Here is a 16,059-nt window from a genome sequence, read left to right on the forward strand (position 1 = left end):
ATGTCGACAAAACCAGGGTCTTTCAAAGGCCGGCTTTACCCGCCGATCATCTTTGGGTAAGCTCTTTTGGACCTGTTGTCGTTCGCAGGTCGTCCATCCATCGATCTACCTTCACTCATCGTCGCATCACTCATTGCATGAATGTCTTGGTGGGAGAAGTACTTCGCGCCTGGCGACCTCCGCACGCAAGTCAATAATCAACTCGCTGAGAACGCAAAGCTCAAAGATGAACTCGACTCTGTTCCTGCGCAGCCCGCCCTCCCAAAACGAATAGATGCCGCACATCGCGCCCGCCGACAAAATGCCATGTTCTTCGGAGGACTGGCATTCACCTGCTTGACTGCTTTGGTGACTCGACGAGCATTGACGAAGAAGAAGCTGGCAATGTATCCGCATCTACAACCGACCGTTGGCAAGGACGCGAAACTGGAGTTGCCAAAGTTTACACCTTCAAATACACCGCCGAAAGCTGAGGGAGGTTTGGACGCTGCGGAAGCTCTTTTCCTGGCTACGCTGAATGTGGGAGCGGTGTTCATGGCTAGCGTGGGTGCGTTTATGAAGTTCGCCGATGTCGCGGATACGGAAGATTTGAGAGATTATGTGAGGAGTGGGATTGGCTATGATGTCTATGCTGGGGACACAGAGGCGGACAGAGAGATTGAGCAGTGGTTTGCGGAGGTGCTGAGCAGAAAGGATGGCACGGGAGATTTGAAGACGACGATTGTGGAGAAGATGGCAGAGCTGGCGGATATCGAGAAGAAGAGGAAGGCTGAGGTGGGAGACACTGAGCTTGCTGATATCCAGCGGAAGAGGAAGGCGTTGGAGAAGATCAGTGCAGAGAAGGCGGCGTGAGGCGGTCATAAGGTATTGAGAGGGCTGAACGAGCTGTTGACGACAGCCAAGACGTCAGCATGAGACGTCAAATCAAAGAGACCGTGATACGTCTCCAATGACAAGACGGCGGCATACCCAGGGTGCAGCAGGGTAGAGGAGCAATATACAACTCCACTCCAGCGATGCAGACGCCACCAAAGCCCAAGACATGCACCACAGAGCATGTCACCAGGTCGCTCACGGTCAAGCCACGGGGTTTGCAGACCGAGAACAGGAGATGCTGTGGCTCCGGCTGTTGTATGTCGTGTTGGCTTTCGGCAGTCGCATGCATACTCTGCTGTCAAACTGTGGAGTCGCGGGATGTCCAGCTCCAACGCATCGATTTCGTGGACGCCCAGGAGGATGTCAATTCCGCATAGCATAGTGTGCACCGGTCGAGCGCAGTAAAGACGCACTATATTAATCACACCACAGACAAGTGAGAGTGTTGTCATGTACAAAGCAAAGAATCTCATTCAAAAGTGTCTCCATCTTGATCGTAACCCGCCCACATTGCTCGCGGGCTTGGCTGCATGCTGGCCAGCGGGCGAGGCCAGCATTTACTTCACCGCGTAAAACTCCATCTCCTCAGCTCCTCCATTCCTCTGCACTTTTCACGTACAACATCGCCTCGCAATAATGAGCAAACACGACTAGCACAACACGAGACCAACGCGTGTTCCACCCCCTCCCCTCTTCCAGACACTCATCTCAATCGGTTCGGAGAGATCTACCGTCGGGCCGTCCCTTCACCACCTGTTGAACCCCCGGATTGCCAACGACAACTGCTGTGCTTGCTCGGCCTTCCCATCCTCGCCGCGGAGTACATTGACCGACCCGGACCATTTCACCAGCCCGCCTACACTGGAGAGAGACGCCGCGAGAACGAAGCAGCCGCATCAACAGTACTTGAAGAGAGGGAAGGGACACACGACCGGCCGATCGATCGCCACGAGACACGCGCCCGTCTAGAACCACTCGCTACCACGAACTCGAACGAAAGAGCATCGCGAGAATATCTTGTGCGGTACGACAATCGGAGGTTCTCTTCTCAATACACAGTGCGGTAGCAGTGATACACACGGCTTGTGGAAATGGCGACCCAGGCGACACAGTCGTTGAAGGTGGGCAGCAGCACAACCCACGAGGCTGTGAAACACAATCGCTGATATCCCTCGACAGTGCGTGGTGACGGGTGATGGTGCAGTCGGCAAGGTATGACTTGTGTTGAAGAGGTCTGGGAGAGGTTGCACAGACTGACTCGTCGCAGACATGTCTTTTGATATCCTACACAACAAATGCCTTTCCAGGCGAATACATACCTACAGTGTAAGGCTGCGCGCTCACTTGCGCTTGGAGATGCATCCCAGCTGATAATATACCAGCTTCGACAACTACTCCGCGAGTGTCATGGTAGACAACAAGCCGATAAGTCTAGGACTTTGGGATACAGCCGGACAGGAGGACTACGACCGACTTCGACCGTTGTCATACCCACAGACGGATGTCTTCTTAATCTGCTTCTCCATCGTCAGCCCGTCATCCTTCGACAACGTCAAGGCAAAGGTGAGCCCTCCATTGCAATACCTCCATCTACATGGCTAATCAATTCCACCACAGTGGTACCCCGAAATCGAGCACCATGCACCTGGCGTGCCCATCATCCTTGTCGGCACGAAGCTGGATCTACGAGACGATCCCGAGGTTCGCGAGCAGCTTCGCCAAAGAAAGATGGCACCGATCCAATACGAGCAGGCGGTTCAGGTGGCCAAGGACATCAAGGCGGTGAAATACCTGGAGTGCTCCGCGTTGACGCAGCGAAATTTGAAGAGCGTATTCGACGAGGCGATCAAGTGAGTTTAAGAAAGTGTGTTTCTCCTGTGCGAATTATACTGACTCTGCATTCTCAGAGCCGTCATCAGCCCACGACCTATTGCAAAGGCGAAGAAGTCGAAGTGCACGATTCTATGAGCGAACATTTCCGCAGGCCCGACTCTACAATTCAACGCGCATCTCGACAGCCACTCTCAATACCCTCTCACGTACGACTCATCACCAGCTCTTCATGTTCGACGAAGCGGTATTCGGTACTCCCCGACACGCCATGAGAACGGACGCATCAGCTTCTTCACGTACTGCAATGCAAATCACTTCTACTGTCATGTTAGAACGTCGTTCGCCTAATCAGCTGTATGGCTGTCTCTGTTGAGCTCTGCACTCCTCTGAACAGCAGAGGTAATTGAGGTTCTTCAACCACTAGCCCGTGAGACACGAAGATATTGGTCCTGTTTGCCACTCGTGTCGAGAAGATGTCTATTATCGTTGCAACATGGCACTGAAAGCTCCCCCTACGTCGTTGACATCTTGTTCCGCAAAGAGCCTGCTGACCTCTTCATAACTCTGGTGAGCAATGCCGAGCTGTCTGTCCGTCAAGCATTGCGTTGGCAGTGAGTCGCTGATTTTAAGGTAGTCTGTACCATGCCATGAGAAAGACGACAGGAGCATGCACCTTCAAATGGCACATCAATATCTCGTCATGTGATCGGTAGAATTTGATGGGTCAACCAATCAACGCCACACAAACTTGAGCTTCCGATTCCCGAGCTTTCCATCTTCGCCATCAGCTTCACTTCTTCCTCTTTGCCATCCAACGCCTACAACTACACATCAAACCACACCACAACAACATCACCAGCATCAACACCGCCATCATGCCTCGTCAATCCCGTGGTCCAGCTTCCGCTCCAAGGCGCCCAACCGTCCAGCAGCGCCCAGCCCCACCAACCCAAGCCCGCCCAGCATCGACCTCCGCCGCGCAGCCTCAGCGACCACAAGCTCAGGCTCCTCCTCAAGCCCAAAGCGGCGGCTCCGGACTCTTCGGCCAGATGGCCAGCACCGCCGCGTAAGCCCCACACCCTCATCCTCGATCCAAGCGAATCCGCCACTAACATTCCTCCCCTCACAGCGGTGTAGCAGTCGGATCCTCCATTGGCCACGCCGTCGGCGGCTGGTTCGGCGGCGGCAGCAGCAGCGCCCAGCAAGAGCAAGCCGCGCCCGTCGACCAGCAGGATAACGGCATGTACCAGAGCTCCGCGATGAGCCAGTCCAACGCCGCTCAGGGCGCTTGCGCGAACGATGTCAACAATTTCCGTCAGTGTATGGATCAGAACCAGGGGAGTCTGACGATTTGTGGGTGGTATTTGGATCAGTTGAAGGCTTGTCAGCAGGCGGCTAGTCAGTATTAGATGGATGTGGGGGAGGAGAGGAGGGGATACAGGTGGCGAGAGGAGGAGCAGGGGAATGAAGAAGGAGTATCGAGGACTGAGGAAGAGAGCGCTGGACCATCTGTCAGATGAATGTTTTGCATTGCATTGAATGGAGCAGAAGATATGGGTTTGCTGTACATACACAAGAACACCACACTCTGTCCCGTTTCAAAACGCTTGCGCCGACTGTATGCATCCCGCGAGACTGCTTGGTGTGCTAGGCTATCGTGCACATGGCATTCTCGTGAGCCACAGTGCGTCTGACCAGACTACAACTTGATCATTCGAGCTGGCGAGTACCAGTCAGTCGTATCGGCAAAATATCCTTTGGTAGCTTGAGATGTGCGACGATCTTGGTCCGGCTATCTTCAAACCTACGCCACGGAGCTGAAGATGGTGCAGCCGAGGACCGCACATGAAGCTCATCGACTTGCTTGACTGCCCTGGTCTTTGACTGCTTCTAACAACACGACACATACCTCTCAAAAGAACTACTAATTCACAACCATGACAGCAATTCTCTACACCTCCGCCGCCTCGGGCAACAGCTACAAAATCCGACTCCTTGCTTCGATCCTCCACATACCTCTCCAAGAAGTCGAGATCGACCTGCAAGCCGACGAGCAGCATTCAGAGAAATACTTGACCATCAATCCCCGAGGCGAAGTGCCATGCCTCGTGGACGATGGGAAGCTTTTCAACGACTCCTCGGCGATTCTCGTCTGGCTAGCAGGCAAGTATGGAAATGCAGGGAAGCAGGATGGACCGAGTTCATATTGGTCGAAGGACGTGGGAGAGCAGGCTGAGATTGTGAATTGGGCATGTCGAGACCTCTCGATTCACTCGTCGTTGCTAACGAAACGCCAATAGCTGTCCTTCGCCAATTCCTGGATCCAATACGGCGTCTTCACTCCCCGCGCCATGCTCTCCTACGGCGGTCCCTTCAATGGTCTCGGTCCCGCTTCCAACTGGTCCAAACCTGAACTTGAGACGCTCTTCAAAGAAGGCGTCATCCGCTCGAAGAAGTCGCTGCAAGTCCTCGATGCACACCTCGCGGGTGCGAAGTGGTTGGCTTTGAGTCGGCCAACGATTGCGGACCTGGCGGTTTTCGTGTATGTCGCTCTGGCACCGATGGGAGACGTCAGTCTTGAGCCGTATGGACATGTGGAGGCTTGGATCGACAGTGTCAAGGGGTTGGACGGATTTGTGGGCATTGAAGGGCTGAAGGATCCGTTGGTGCATGTCGAGAGGTGGAGGACGATGGGAAGGGAAGGACCCAGCGCGCGAGGGCTGAACTGATCGATCGTGAGGACTTCGATTGTCGGACTGACCGGGTTTGGATCCTGGTCGTTGGGGTAAAGCAGATCCGGGGTTCGTCAAGCTTGAGAATTCGAGCTTCCGGCGACAGCTCTCCAATGTGTGCATCACACGATGTACCTCGCACAAGTATGAGTGCATCACCTTTCGCTGTCGCTGTCAGTGATAGCATCTCGCTGATCCAAGACCACAAGATTGTCGACACACTGTTGCGAAAAGGCTGCGATATGGTTTCCGATGGAGTGTGTCGAGCGCTTGGACTGAGCGCTTGGAATCCCTGCCACGACATCATTGCTGGGTTTCGGTCTGGTAGTGGACAGACAGACATCGGACGGCCTGATATGGCACTCTCCTGGGCAGCGATATAGTTTCCAATGGTTCGTGCTGAGCGCCTGGACGTTCTGTCACGAGATCATTACTGGCATCACCGGACTCGCGGAACTGCCTCTGCCCTGACATTGACGCGGCAACATCGGAAGACCTGGCATGGGATCCATGTGACTTGCTCCGTCGATCTCGTTGATGTGTGAGGATCAATCGATTTCCGTCTTTCCAATGACGGAAGGAGATGAGAAATTTGGTCCGTCAGTGGCAAGCATCTTGATCTGAACAAAGGTGGTTTCTTGCACAGACTTTCCGTACGAATCCGACACGACCTGATCAGCTCTGGGACGATCTGGACGACCTGGCACATCCTTCGTGGAAGCTGGTCATCCAATCTCGTCGATGTGTGGAAATCGATCGATGCCAGTCCACCCGATCCGTGCAGCATTTTCCGTCCCGCCGTGGCAGGCATCCTCTCGCGGCTTTGACCAGTCCGATCTGTAAGGCAATTCCTTGCATCAATCACCGTGCCAATCCGATTGCTGTGCGAGGCATATATGAGCGGACATTATCCACCTTGTCCACCTTCCTTTCGTTCGCGACATTCCCACGACACAACACAGGGGCCCCACGGGAATCAACAAACATATCACAAGCAAACGATCACTCGATCAACGACAAGCAGGACATCATGCAGATCTTGCAACTCTCCATCATCCTCGCCATGGCCGCGTCGGCCCTTGCCTCGGCTGTGCGTCCACCTGCTCCTGCTACTCAAGTGCGCCTTCACTGACAACGGATCAGACCTGCAACAAACCCGGCGTCGGCCACGCCAACAGGTTTTTCGGAACCTGCTACGATGGTCCGAACCAGAAGGATTGTGACAAGGTACGTGATGTTCGACTTGACAGCCCTCGGCCCCTCATCGTGAGTCACATCGTTGTGCTGACCATCCTGCCTCTCATAGCGCGCTCCGTGTACTACGAACAACCTTGCCTGCGACATGCGCGGTTTCCCTGGCGGTGGTGCGCGCTGCCAGTAGGTGGCTACATTGCCGCTCAAGCTGCAATACCTTGGAAGCCTCAGGCCACCTACACGTGGTGCTGTCTACACGGAACCATGAATTCTCTCTCCCACCCATGGCGAAGTGGATGTCAGGCGTTTCAAGAAAGGTGACGGGGAATCGGAGGTGGTTGGCCGGGCTGGACAGTGTATGTGTATAGAGACGCTGTTCAAGGGAACGACAACGACCGGCCTGCTCTCGACAAATTCTTTCTCATCGTTCTGCTCACCCACGCACATCCTTACTCGCTATCCCTGATAGTTCGGACGTGACTTGTGCACATCCAAGACCTGTTCAGAACTGTCACATCTAGACCTTACCGGAGCTCTCGTCCCGTCTCGTGCATCCAGGACCGGCGCCAGAAGTTTTCCCACCAATGTCTGCCGAGCATTCGTGCCAGCTACATGCTTCGATTCGACGATCCGTGATTTTTCTCGTAACAGTCTCACTTCTTGCTTTCTTAGCCTTGACATGCCCTGAAGCTCTGAGAGCGGTGAGCCAACCCCACGCACTTACGTGCTGTTCGTTATGAATGCTCATCGTGCTACTGGACACAATCCTCTTCTCTTCTCATCCGACATTCGCAGACGATCCGCGATCCAACACAAATTACCGCTCAACGACAAGAAACGATGCAGCTCTTCCAGCTTCAAGTCATCCTCGCCATGATCTCGGCCACCCTCGCCCAGAACGTGAGTTGGTACCGGCTCGTACCACGTTGCATCGACTGACAGGACACAGACCTGCGATCCTTCTCGAGGTCCCTATGGTAAATGCGGAGCCCAGAGTTGCTCCAAGGTATGTACCATTATGCTATAATGCGGACCAGAGGTTATCGTGCTGACGTCTGGACCTTTCGAAGTTCTTTCCGTGCAACAATCTTGGCGACCCGTGTCTCATTGGGGGAGCCGCGGGCGGAGCAAAGTGCAGCCAGGTGGGAGGAAAATTGTAAGGTCCAAGACTGGTGACGAACGGACAGGACCCAATAGGTGGAGAGGACTGGCTGGCCTGGAGAAGCGCTGGTGTTCTGAGGTTTCGTTACTCAAGAGGAGAACTCCCGGACTGTAGACGCCGCTCACGCAACGAATTCATGCCTTTCCATCTGCGGAGTTCGCACGACTCCATTCGCTCCGTCCATGACAAGCATCTTCTTGTTCTTCGTTGAATGGCCGAAGTATAGGGATGTTCGTCGTCTGTTAGGCTCTGGTATGAACCAGAGCACGTATTGCGTTCACGGATGCCACTAGTCGGAATCTCGTCGAACTGATGGAGATCAATCGATCGCAAGTGCGTCCGCCTCGTAGAGGATGCACGGTCTCTTCCGTAGCAAGCATGGTTTCCGCAACGAAAGCATAAGCCCTTCGATCTGTGAGGTCAGTCCGGGTACAAGTACCACGAGACTCAGACGGGATCTTCAACAACTTGCTGCTCAACGACCACGAATAAGGGTGCGAACCCGTCAGCTTCCACTTCTTTCACTTCTCTGCAACAGTCCTGCAAGGAACATCAGCGAGAAGCATTCCGCAGAAAACATCCACATGAGACATCCACAAGATCATCCACAAGCCATCATGCAGATCTTCCAAGTCTCCATCATTGCCGTCATGATCTCTTCGGCCCTCGCCAAGAATGGAAACGTGCGTCTCCCTCCACTCCCAATCACTTGGCAAACTTCACTCACAATAGACCAGGGCTGCTATCCTCCCAAAATCGTAGCGCTTGGGCGACTTCCCATTCGGACTCTGCGTCGATAGCACACTCCAAAGGGGTGCGATGCGGCCTGTGAACTGACTGGGTTCTAATAACAGAGAGTCGATCGTTGGCCTGACATCGCTGTTTGTCGTAAAATTCCCCGTGTCCTGACGGAGGCAACCCTTTCGGCTGCAGGATCAAATTTCCAGGCCTCGAGGTTGCGCAGTAGTAAGGGAAGCAACCAGAATGGGTGGCGCTCGGACGCGCTGGTGCTGTTTGGGGGGGGTTTTTTCGCTCAAGAGGAGAAATCGTGGACTGCGATTGAGTGTCATGATTGCTCATGTTTGCATGTTTGTCTCTTCTGTATGATTAAAAATTGCAGTAAAATGAAAGCTTTGCGCACGATAGACTGCTTCGGAACTGCATCAATGTTCGAAAACATGTTAAGCTTGCCGTGAAAATCTTCCTCCCAACGTGAGGAATCCGACTTGCTGGCTCGTGGACTCTCTATGGTGCTCGGGTTCCCCTCGGTAGTCTGCAGATCACATGGCAACTCAAGCTTACGAGGTCATCGCGGCGGGTATCTGCGTTCACTGAGTGCCGCCGCTGACTGCGCCGTTGATCCTGCGTGACGAATGCTCCGGCCGTGAATCTGTCCGGTGGATACATCGACCACTACTGCATCCAGTGCGCCGGACCGGTAGACGGAAAAGGACAAGAGTGTCAGATCTGCACCCACTCGAATCAACAAGGACGCCGAGAATTTGAAGACGGAAATGGTACGGGATAATTCCTCGTCGGATGATATATTTGTACAGCCGAAACTTGATATACAGCCTCTATTGAGGCACAGCAGGTGGTGCTTCCGTTCCACTACCCACGTTTGCTGGAGCGTTTGGAGGAGGCATGAACAGTTGCATGTAGCCCTGTTGAGTGGTCAGTGATGCATTCTGGCCGCAACGGGATCAGAGAGCAAGAGATGAGCATACCACCGCCAAAGATAGCACGGCCATGCCCACACCGAAGTAGGCAGGTTGACTGGCGGTCTCTCGAGAAGCTGGAGTTTCTTGGAGCCAGCTCTGAATGGCGAAGAGCATGGATGTCCAGCCGAGGAGCTTGTTTCGTGTGAACATCTGCGGAGCCGTTAGCCTAGCATGAGATTGAGTCGGTCGTACGAGAGGACTTACGGCGGCCATTGGGAGGGTGCTTGTCATTGTGCCTGAACATCGCCATCAAGTCAGCAATTTGATCCGATCCATGATCCGGTCCGATAATGCCTCAACTGACTATTAAAGTCGGTAGCGTCCTTGTCCTTCGCCGGCTCCAGGTACGGCACGACTGCGACGCCAATGTCAGCCAATGTGCCTTTAAATTCTCATTCTCGATTCCAGTCTTGCTTACTCAGGTCCTCCCGACGCATATCCTTCTTGGTAGCCATTGTCGCTCGTTCGACTCTGATGAGTTGGTCGGATGGTCGTATGCGGTGTCAACAGGCACAATGGCTGGTGTCAGCTGATGGTACAGCACGGCCGGTATCGATGGTTGCAGGCCTTAGGTGTGAGGTGTCGTCGGAAAGTCAGCGTGCAGGCAATCCGGGCCGGGTAAGCCCGCCGCTAAAGTGATAGGAGACACAATCTCAACAAGCACAAGCGAGGATGTTCTAGCCTTGTGAACCTGAACACACACCATCACAGATGTCGACTGGGCCAAGAGCGACACAGGAACGAATATCGCAAATGTCACATCCACAGTCTAACAAGACCCCTCCGCCGAATTTCCGTGCTCCAGTCGTGCACCGCGGAGATACAAGGTCGCCGCGAGCTCCGAGACATAACATCACCCACTTGCGCCTGGATGATCACTAGAATTATACCTCCCACGACATCCTTGTACCGGCGAATTGCGAGAGGCTTGATGACTTGGATAAGCTCCGACGAAAAGACCTGGTACGAGACATCGACTTGAGTCTCCGAAAGGTGTATTCTTTTGTGTGTATGTTGGCCAATATAACACGCCACAAATATCGCCGTCTCGGCCGCGACGACAGCTACATAGCAGCTTTGGCGGGAACAGTAGGCAGCGTCTCCATGGCTTTGTATTTGAGACTAGACATCGTGGAGATGGTGTGATATGGATATGTTCCCTGAATCAGGCAAAACCCAATTGATGCATGATCGGGACGATCAGGACGATAGGCATATCTTTTACCTGGCCTGCCCTGGCTTGAACGCCTTGTTGCGGCTGGAAGTAATGAACAGGAAAGGGGATTCCATGCAGTGTCAGACCACGCTCACAGTTCATCGTGAGGATAACATTGCTCATCGTTGCTGAGGAATTGCCATCCGGCAGATGTCTTACTCCAGACGTTGCCTTGTAGCTCCTTGTGCATCGTTGTGTTTCCGTCTATCGCCGCCGCCGGCTTATTCCTCCTGCGGTTGTCCGGGGGTCTCCACTTTAGCCCTTTGAGACGTGGTCGGGAGCTGCGCGGGATTGCCGTCAGACCTCGACACCTTCCCTGCGCATGCAGCCCAGGTCGGTCCTATTTGTGCTTGCTTGCTACCGTAGTACAGTACCACAGTACTACTCTCTCGCTTTAATGATTACCTTGTACTTCCTTCACTAATTCACCGACTTCCCTCTTCCACCCTCTTGGACTGCAGGTGGGAGAGACCCACACGAGCCACCGAGGCGACACGATGCCCTGGACGATTGCCCGAAGATGACCAGACCAACGCCTTGGACAACCGAGCGATGGACTATCGACCACCGCCGGGACTCTCGCGACCAGCGCCTCCACAACGCGCTGTGAGCGGGTCCTACGCCGTTCAGCAAGGCTTACGACGGCCTCCATTGCCTTCGCGACTTCAAAATGTTCGATCAGTCTCCCAGCCGGGCGGTATGGTGGATGTCCCTGGCGATGGATCTAGAGTGGATGTGAGGAACACGACAGCATTTCTAAGCAACAGCAACGCGACTACGAATTTACCGGGTGCGATCAATCCTACGGCGCAAGATGACAGCGAACGACCTTTGAAAAGAGCAAAGATTGGAGGGCATGGCTTCCGCGGCACAGGGGAGGGTGGTGAAGTAGCAACAGACAGGGCACATCGGACAGTACCAGGCTCACCTTTACCGACTCTACCGGCACCAACTACTGCGACGAGAAGGAATGCGCAACAGACTACAACGACAAGACCTGGGGTGGACAGAGCGGCGCGGAAGGCGAACGGTCTCGAGCCGCCCAGCATCGCAACGCGGGTCCCACAACCAAAGAACGTAGCCGACTTCTCTCCGTGGCATGGTCAACATCCGGAAGATACGATGAGCGAGATTGTCGTGAAGCAGGGCTATTCCGACAAAGCAGCGGGTCCGAATTCTACCGAGACGAACTCCGCCAGAACGACGATATGGCCAAATCTCAGCCAAAAGAACATGATGGGACTACAGACGCTTTCGTATCTGTTCACATCCGTCATGGAGAAGCGACAACTCCTGGGCAAATGCACGGCACCGTCAACTTTCAAGCCGCCACCGCGCGTTACTGTCACCGATACTAAGCGCGAGGCGTGGCTTCGAGATTTGGCGAATCCGGATGTTCCACTGCGGAAGCAAAGCCGGACGATTCCTCATGGCATTCGAGGAAAGTCTCTCATGGAGCAGTGTCTCAGCAAGGATATCCCGATGCCTCGTGCGGTGTGGCTTGCGAAATGTGTGGGAGCGAATGAGCTGCGAGCATTTCGCAGAAAGGGTGTCAGTGGTGCGGCAGCCGCGAGTGGTGAGAGCAAATGGGTCATGGAATGGACGGTGCATGTCGAACAATTCTTGGAAGGCGTTATTGCATCATGTGGTCAGCCCGATTGGCAGGCGAAAATGGACTATGCGGTGAAGCTTGCCACCAGCTTCTACACCGAACGATTACTGGAGCGAGATCACTACCTGGATTGGATCGTGTCGTCGTTTGCCGAAGCGAGTATGGAGACCCTGCCGACATGGCTCATCATGGTTCAGCTATACTGGAAGGACATTTTGGCGTTTGGGAGACGAGGAAGACAGCTGGCAGAGGCGGCTTTGAAAAACCTCCACCAGATCAGCATGAGGAAGACGTCAATTCATGACGCGCTAAAGGATCGACTGAAGAAGTTAATTGCGATCATGGCGGTTACGAATCGGGGCTGTTTGGTCGTCCCTCGTGCGTGGGAGAAGTACAAGTATCTACTCGTTCCGAGGATGACGGGAGGCAACACCAATTCTCATGCTCATAATGTCGCCAGACGGAACACACGCTTGACAGCGCCACTGCTTCAGACGCCACGGAACATACAGTGCGCTCTTCTCAAGCTGTATGCAGTGCTTGACACTACGGGATTGAAGCTTGACCTGGCAGAGCTCATGGCCGATTGCATCGCAATCGTACCCGACGTACCTCGCCTTGTATCAGCGATCCTGGACTGGTCGGCATCGATGTATCGTACTGGGACGGACCGAATTTACCTCGCGGCCGGCGTGGTCGCGCAATTGCGCCGTGCGCACGATACAGATGCCGCGATCATGCAATATCTGCGCTCTGGCAAGAGTACAGCTCTCGGCATTGTCGACGTTCATCGGGTCATCGCCGAGCTTGTTCGCACAGAGGTCTTCTCCACAGGACGATACCTCCAATGGCTGATGACAAGCGGTGCGCTGTCTGTAAATAATGGCGTGTCACCAGCTACTAGTCTGCTCAACGCACTGCCTACAAACTCACTCCAGCCGCACTTGCTTAACACGCGGAACATGCTCCTGCGACGATTGGGGCTGCTGAAAAACGAATCTCGGCAGATCGATGAAATTTTCCAAAGGAGTGACCCTGCTCGGTGGGCAGCAGATGTGGAACAGCAAGAAATTGCCACAGCAGTCGATGCGCTGTCCGTATCTGCCAAGCTCGAGCTTGCACTCCGCATAACATCTCAAGCAGTGGCTTCTGGAAAGCTGGGGCACATGACCTTGGAGCACTTCTGCATGGTCCGAGAAATCATCGAGCGCTGCGACGATGCTCGTGCTCTGGCGGATTTGGCCCAAAGCGCCATGCACTGCGATGACACGATACTGCTAGCGACGGTCTGCGATACTCTCAACATGCACGCGAAGTCGCTTGCTGTGATCGGCCGGTTGAAAGGGTCTCTCGTTCAGATATTTGAACGCTACAGCACGGTGCGCTCTCAGCAGCCACTCGACCGAGCCTTCATCCTCGCACTCAGGGCCCTGAGCCAGCGCTTTCCCGAACGAGCGCACATGGTCAAACTGCTCGATCAAGATATGACTATCTGCGAGCAACAGAACTTAATGGTCGTCTGCTCGCCCGCATCAGACAGCATCGTCAATATGCAGGCCTCGACCCTCGCCTCAGACGACGACATCGATGCCGTGTTTGCCAGTGGAAACAACATGGATGAGCAGCTCATGCAGAGAGTATTCGCGCGCGTTGTGCAGCGTCTCAACAAGACTATGCAGCCAGATGCGACGGCTCCGAGCAAAGTTTGCGGTTGGCTCAGTCAATTGCGAGCAGTAGTGGTTGATCCAGCCAGCTTCGAGCAAATGGCTGTGAGTCATGTCCAGGCATGTTTGGAGAATGCTGGAGAGGACATGGCGCCCTGCAAGATCATCGTCGCGCTTGTAGCTGGTGGTTGCATGAACTTCGATACGCTCGTCAACACAGCAATCGCTACGAAGAAGGCTGCTTCGGCGTGTCTCGCAATCCGATTGCTGACATCGAGGACTGCTGCATGCGAAGGCTTGCATCCGACCGAGGCTTACCGCTATCATATTCAGCAAGAGTTGTACTGCTCCGAGAAAGCCGAGGTGGTGATGTCTGCTCTGGTCTCCGCCATGGAGGACAGCAACTTCCCGGCGGAAGATCCGGCTGTCGTTGATTTGGTGCTGAGGTACTCGGTCGATCACCACGATGCTGGGTACAGGGCTCTTGCAAGCCATCCGCGCTCCACAGCATTGCTGGCAAATTGCTCGCGCATCACGACGAAGCTCTTGAGTCTGGGGAACAATCCTGCAGCGATTGACTCCAGACTCGACGCCAAGTCGATCATCGATCAAGCAACGCCTCTATCGATCGTGCAGTGCTCGGCTGCCCTTCGTCTCTACTCCACCGTGCACCCTGACGAGGCTGAACACGTGCAGAAGGCTGTTTTGGAAGCTGTTGTAGCTGGGTCTGAAGTCTGGCCGCAGCTCTTGGAGAGCGCCGGAAACGAGACTGTTCGCGGAATTTACGGCTGGGCGAAGGAGCAGGTGCTGAACAACGCTCTGCCATCAAGCACATCGTTCGAGCCTTTGGACGAAGCCAGCAGGTCCCGTAATCTCGACATTCTGGACGTCGCTATTCACGCTGCTAAGGAGCAAGACGTCTCTGCCGTCATTGCCACTGTGACGGACAAGCTCAGGGCATTTGAGATTCAAATTTCCTCGTCTGATTCAGTTGGCAGTCTCAAGAGCCTTCTCGCTTCCCTTCACATCCTTCTCCATCTCGCTGTCCTGTACGGCTCACCGACCTCCGAGTCCTCTGGCAGCACCGATCGCAACGAAAGCCAAGCCTTGATCGGCCTGCTGACCTCCCTCTGCGCCTTGCTCATTCACCCGAAACTCCAAACACAGACTTCACTTCTCGAGTACATCTACGACGTCGCCTCTGCGCTGTCTGACAGTCTTCAAGACACTGTTCTATCGAACCTGGCCAAGAATGTGCCGACAAAAGACCCAAGACTGGCAAGCATCCTAGGCTCTACAGCCAACCCAGATGCCTGGCTTGCAATCGTCTCGAATCCGTTGGGAAGCATGACGGGTGCCGCGCAGGGTGCAAGAGCAGGACTGATGAGATCTGCCAGTGGCGTCGGCACCAGTGCAAGCGGGCTAGGCATACAACAACTGTCCCCGCAGCAAATGCAGCAAGCGCAATTTACTGGCCGTCCATTGCCTCTCAATCAGCAACAAGGCCAGGCTGCACATCTTCAACAGGCACAAATGCAGGCTGCGCAGAGATCGCCGGGACAGCAATTTTCGCCGAGTTTTGCTAAGCCGGGAGGTGCAGTGGGAGGCAGTGTGCGGTCGGTGGCGAGCGGTAGTGGAGGCGAGACGAAGATTGCGCCGTACCCGTTGAGAAGGTGGGAGATTATGAGCGATGCTACGCCGGTTGTGGGAGGGAATGATACGAGTTTGAGTTTGGGGTTATTTGGGGCGAGGAAGGTGTGAGATATCGCATAAACAGGAAGAGAAGACAGAGATGAACGACGATTCGATTTTGGCGTATAAGGTGTTATTTGGGCATGGGCATTGGACGGCCGGCTTGGGAGCTTGGATATAGGAACAGGTGTTGCACAGGTGTCCGCGGTAGGACTGCTTTGGAGGATTTCGGATCTTTCTGTACAACTGCTGCGTTTAAGCGATTTTGGACGATCTTAGAGTATGGTTCGGGAATGAGGCAACTGATTCAGTCGTTGTTGCTTTTGTCAGAACCTCTGACTGCTCGTGTACCTCGTG

At 54.3% G+C, this 16,059-nt stretch overlaps 6 protein-coding genes across 6 annotated transcripts; 5 read left to right on the forward strand and 1 right to left on the reverse strand.

Annotated features, from left to right (window-relative positions):
* Positions 1-125: 125 nt before the first annotated feature.
* MYCGRDRAFT_77999 (uncharacterized protein) lies at positions 126-852 on the forward strand (the record flags this gene model as incomplete). Its single annotated transcript, XM_003847607.1, has 1 exon — positions 126-852. The coding sequence occupies one exon, from the start codon at positions 142-144 to the stop codon at positions 850-852; it is 711 nt and encodes a 236-aa protein (XP_003847655.1).
* Positions 853-1,514: 662 nt separating this feature from the next.
* On the forward strand, positions 1,515-2,857 carry MYCGRDRAFT_106564 (uncharacterized protein; the record flags this gene model as incomplete). The annotated part of the gene is made up of 6 exons (XM_003847608.1): positions 1,515-1,997; positions 2,056-2,088; positions 2,144-2,202; positions 2,259-2,439; positions 2,494-2,726; positions 2,784-2,857. The coding sequence occupies 6 exons, from the start codon at positions 1,968-1,970 to the stop codon at positions 2,842-2,844; spliced, it is 597 nt and encodes a 198-aa protein (XP_003847656.1).
* A 667-nt stretch (positions 2,858-3,524) lies between these two features.
* Positions 3,525-4,309, forward strand: MYCGRDRAFT_106565 (uncharacterized protein; the record flags this gene model as incomplete). Its single annotated transcript, XM_003847609.1, has 2 exons — positions 3,525-3,775; positions 3,839-4,309. 2 exons carry the CDS (start codon positions 3,585-3,587, stop codon positions 4,116-4,118), a joined length of 471 nt encoding a protein of 156 aa, XP_003847657.1.
* A 337-nt stretch (positions 4,310-4,646) lies between these two features.
* Positions 4,647-5,396, forward strand: MYCGRDRAFT_78009 (uncharacterized protein; the record flags this gene model as incomplete). Its single annotated transcript, XM_003847610.1, has 2 exons — positions 4,647-4,958; positions 5,010-5,396. Coding segments are annotated over 2 exons (699 nt in total), but the record flags the coding sequence as incomplete, so codon positions are not given.
* A 3,905-nt stretch (positions 5,397-9,301) lies between these two features.
* Positions 9,302-10,063, reverse strand: MYCGRDRAFT_64814 (uncharacterized protein; the record flags this gene model as incomplete). The annotated part of the gene is made up of 5 exons (XM_003847642.1): positions 9,302-9,461; positions 9,525-9,668; positions 9,723-9,754; positions 9,823-9,873; positions 9,937-10,063. 5 exons carry the CDS (start codon positions 9,971-9,973, stop codon positions 9,375-9,377), a joined length of 351 nt encoding a protein of 116 aa, XP_003847690.1.
* A 1,370-nt stretch (positions 10,064-11,433) lies between these two features.
* MYCGRDRAFT_50989 (uncharacterized protein) lies at positions 11,434-12,417 on the forward strand (the record flags this gene model as incomplete). Its single annotated transcript, XM_003847611.1, has 1 exon — positions 11,434-12,417. A coding segment is annotated over one exon (984 nt), but the record flags the coding sequence as incomplete, so codon positions are not given.
* Between the last annotated feature and the right edge of the window lie 3,642 nt (positions 12,418-16,059).

The sequence above is a fragment of the Zymoseptoria tritici genome, chromosome 13, assembly GCF_000219625.1.
Source record: "Zymoseptoria tritici IPO323 chromosome 13, whole genome shotgun sequence".
Lineage (NCBI taxonomy): Eukaryota > Fungi > Ascomycota > Dothideomycetes > Mycosphaerellales > Mycosphaerellaceae > Zymoseptoria > Zymoseptoria tritici.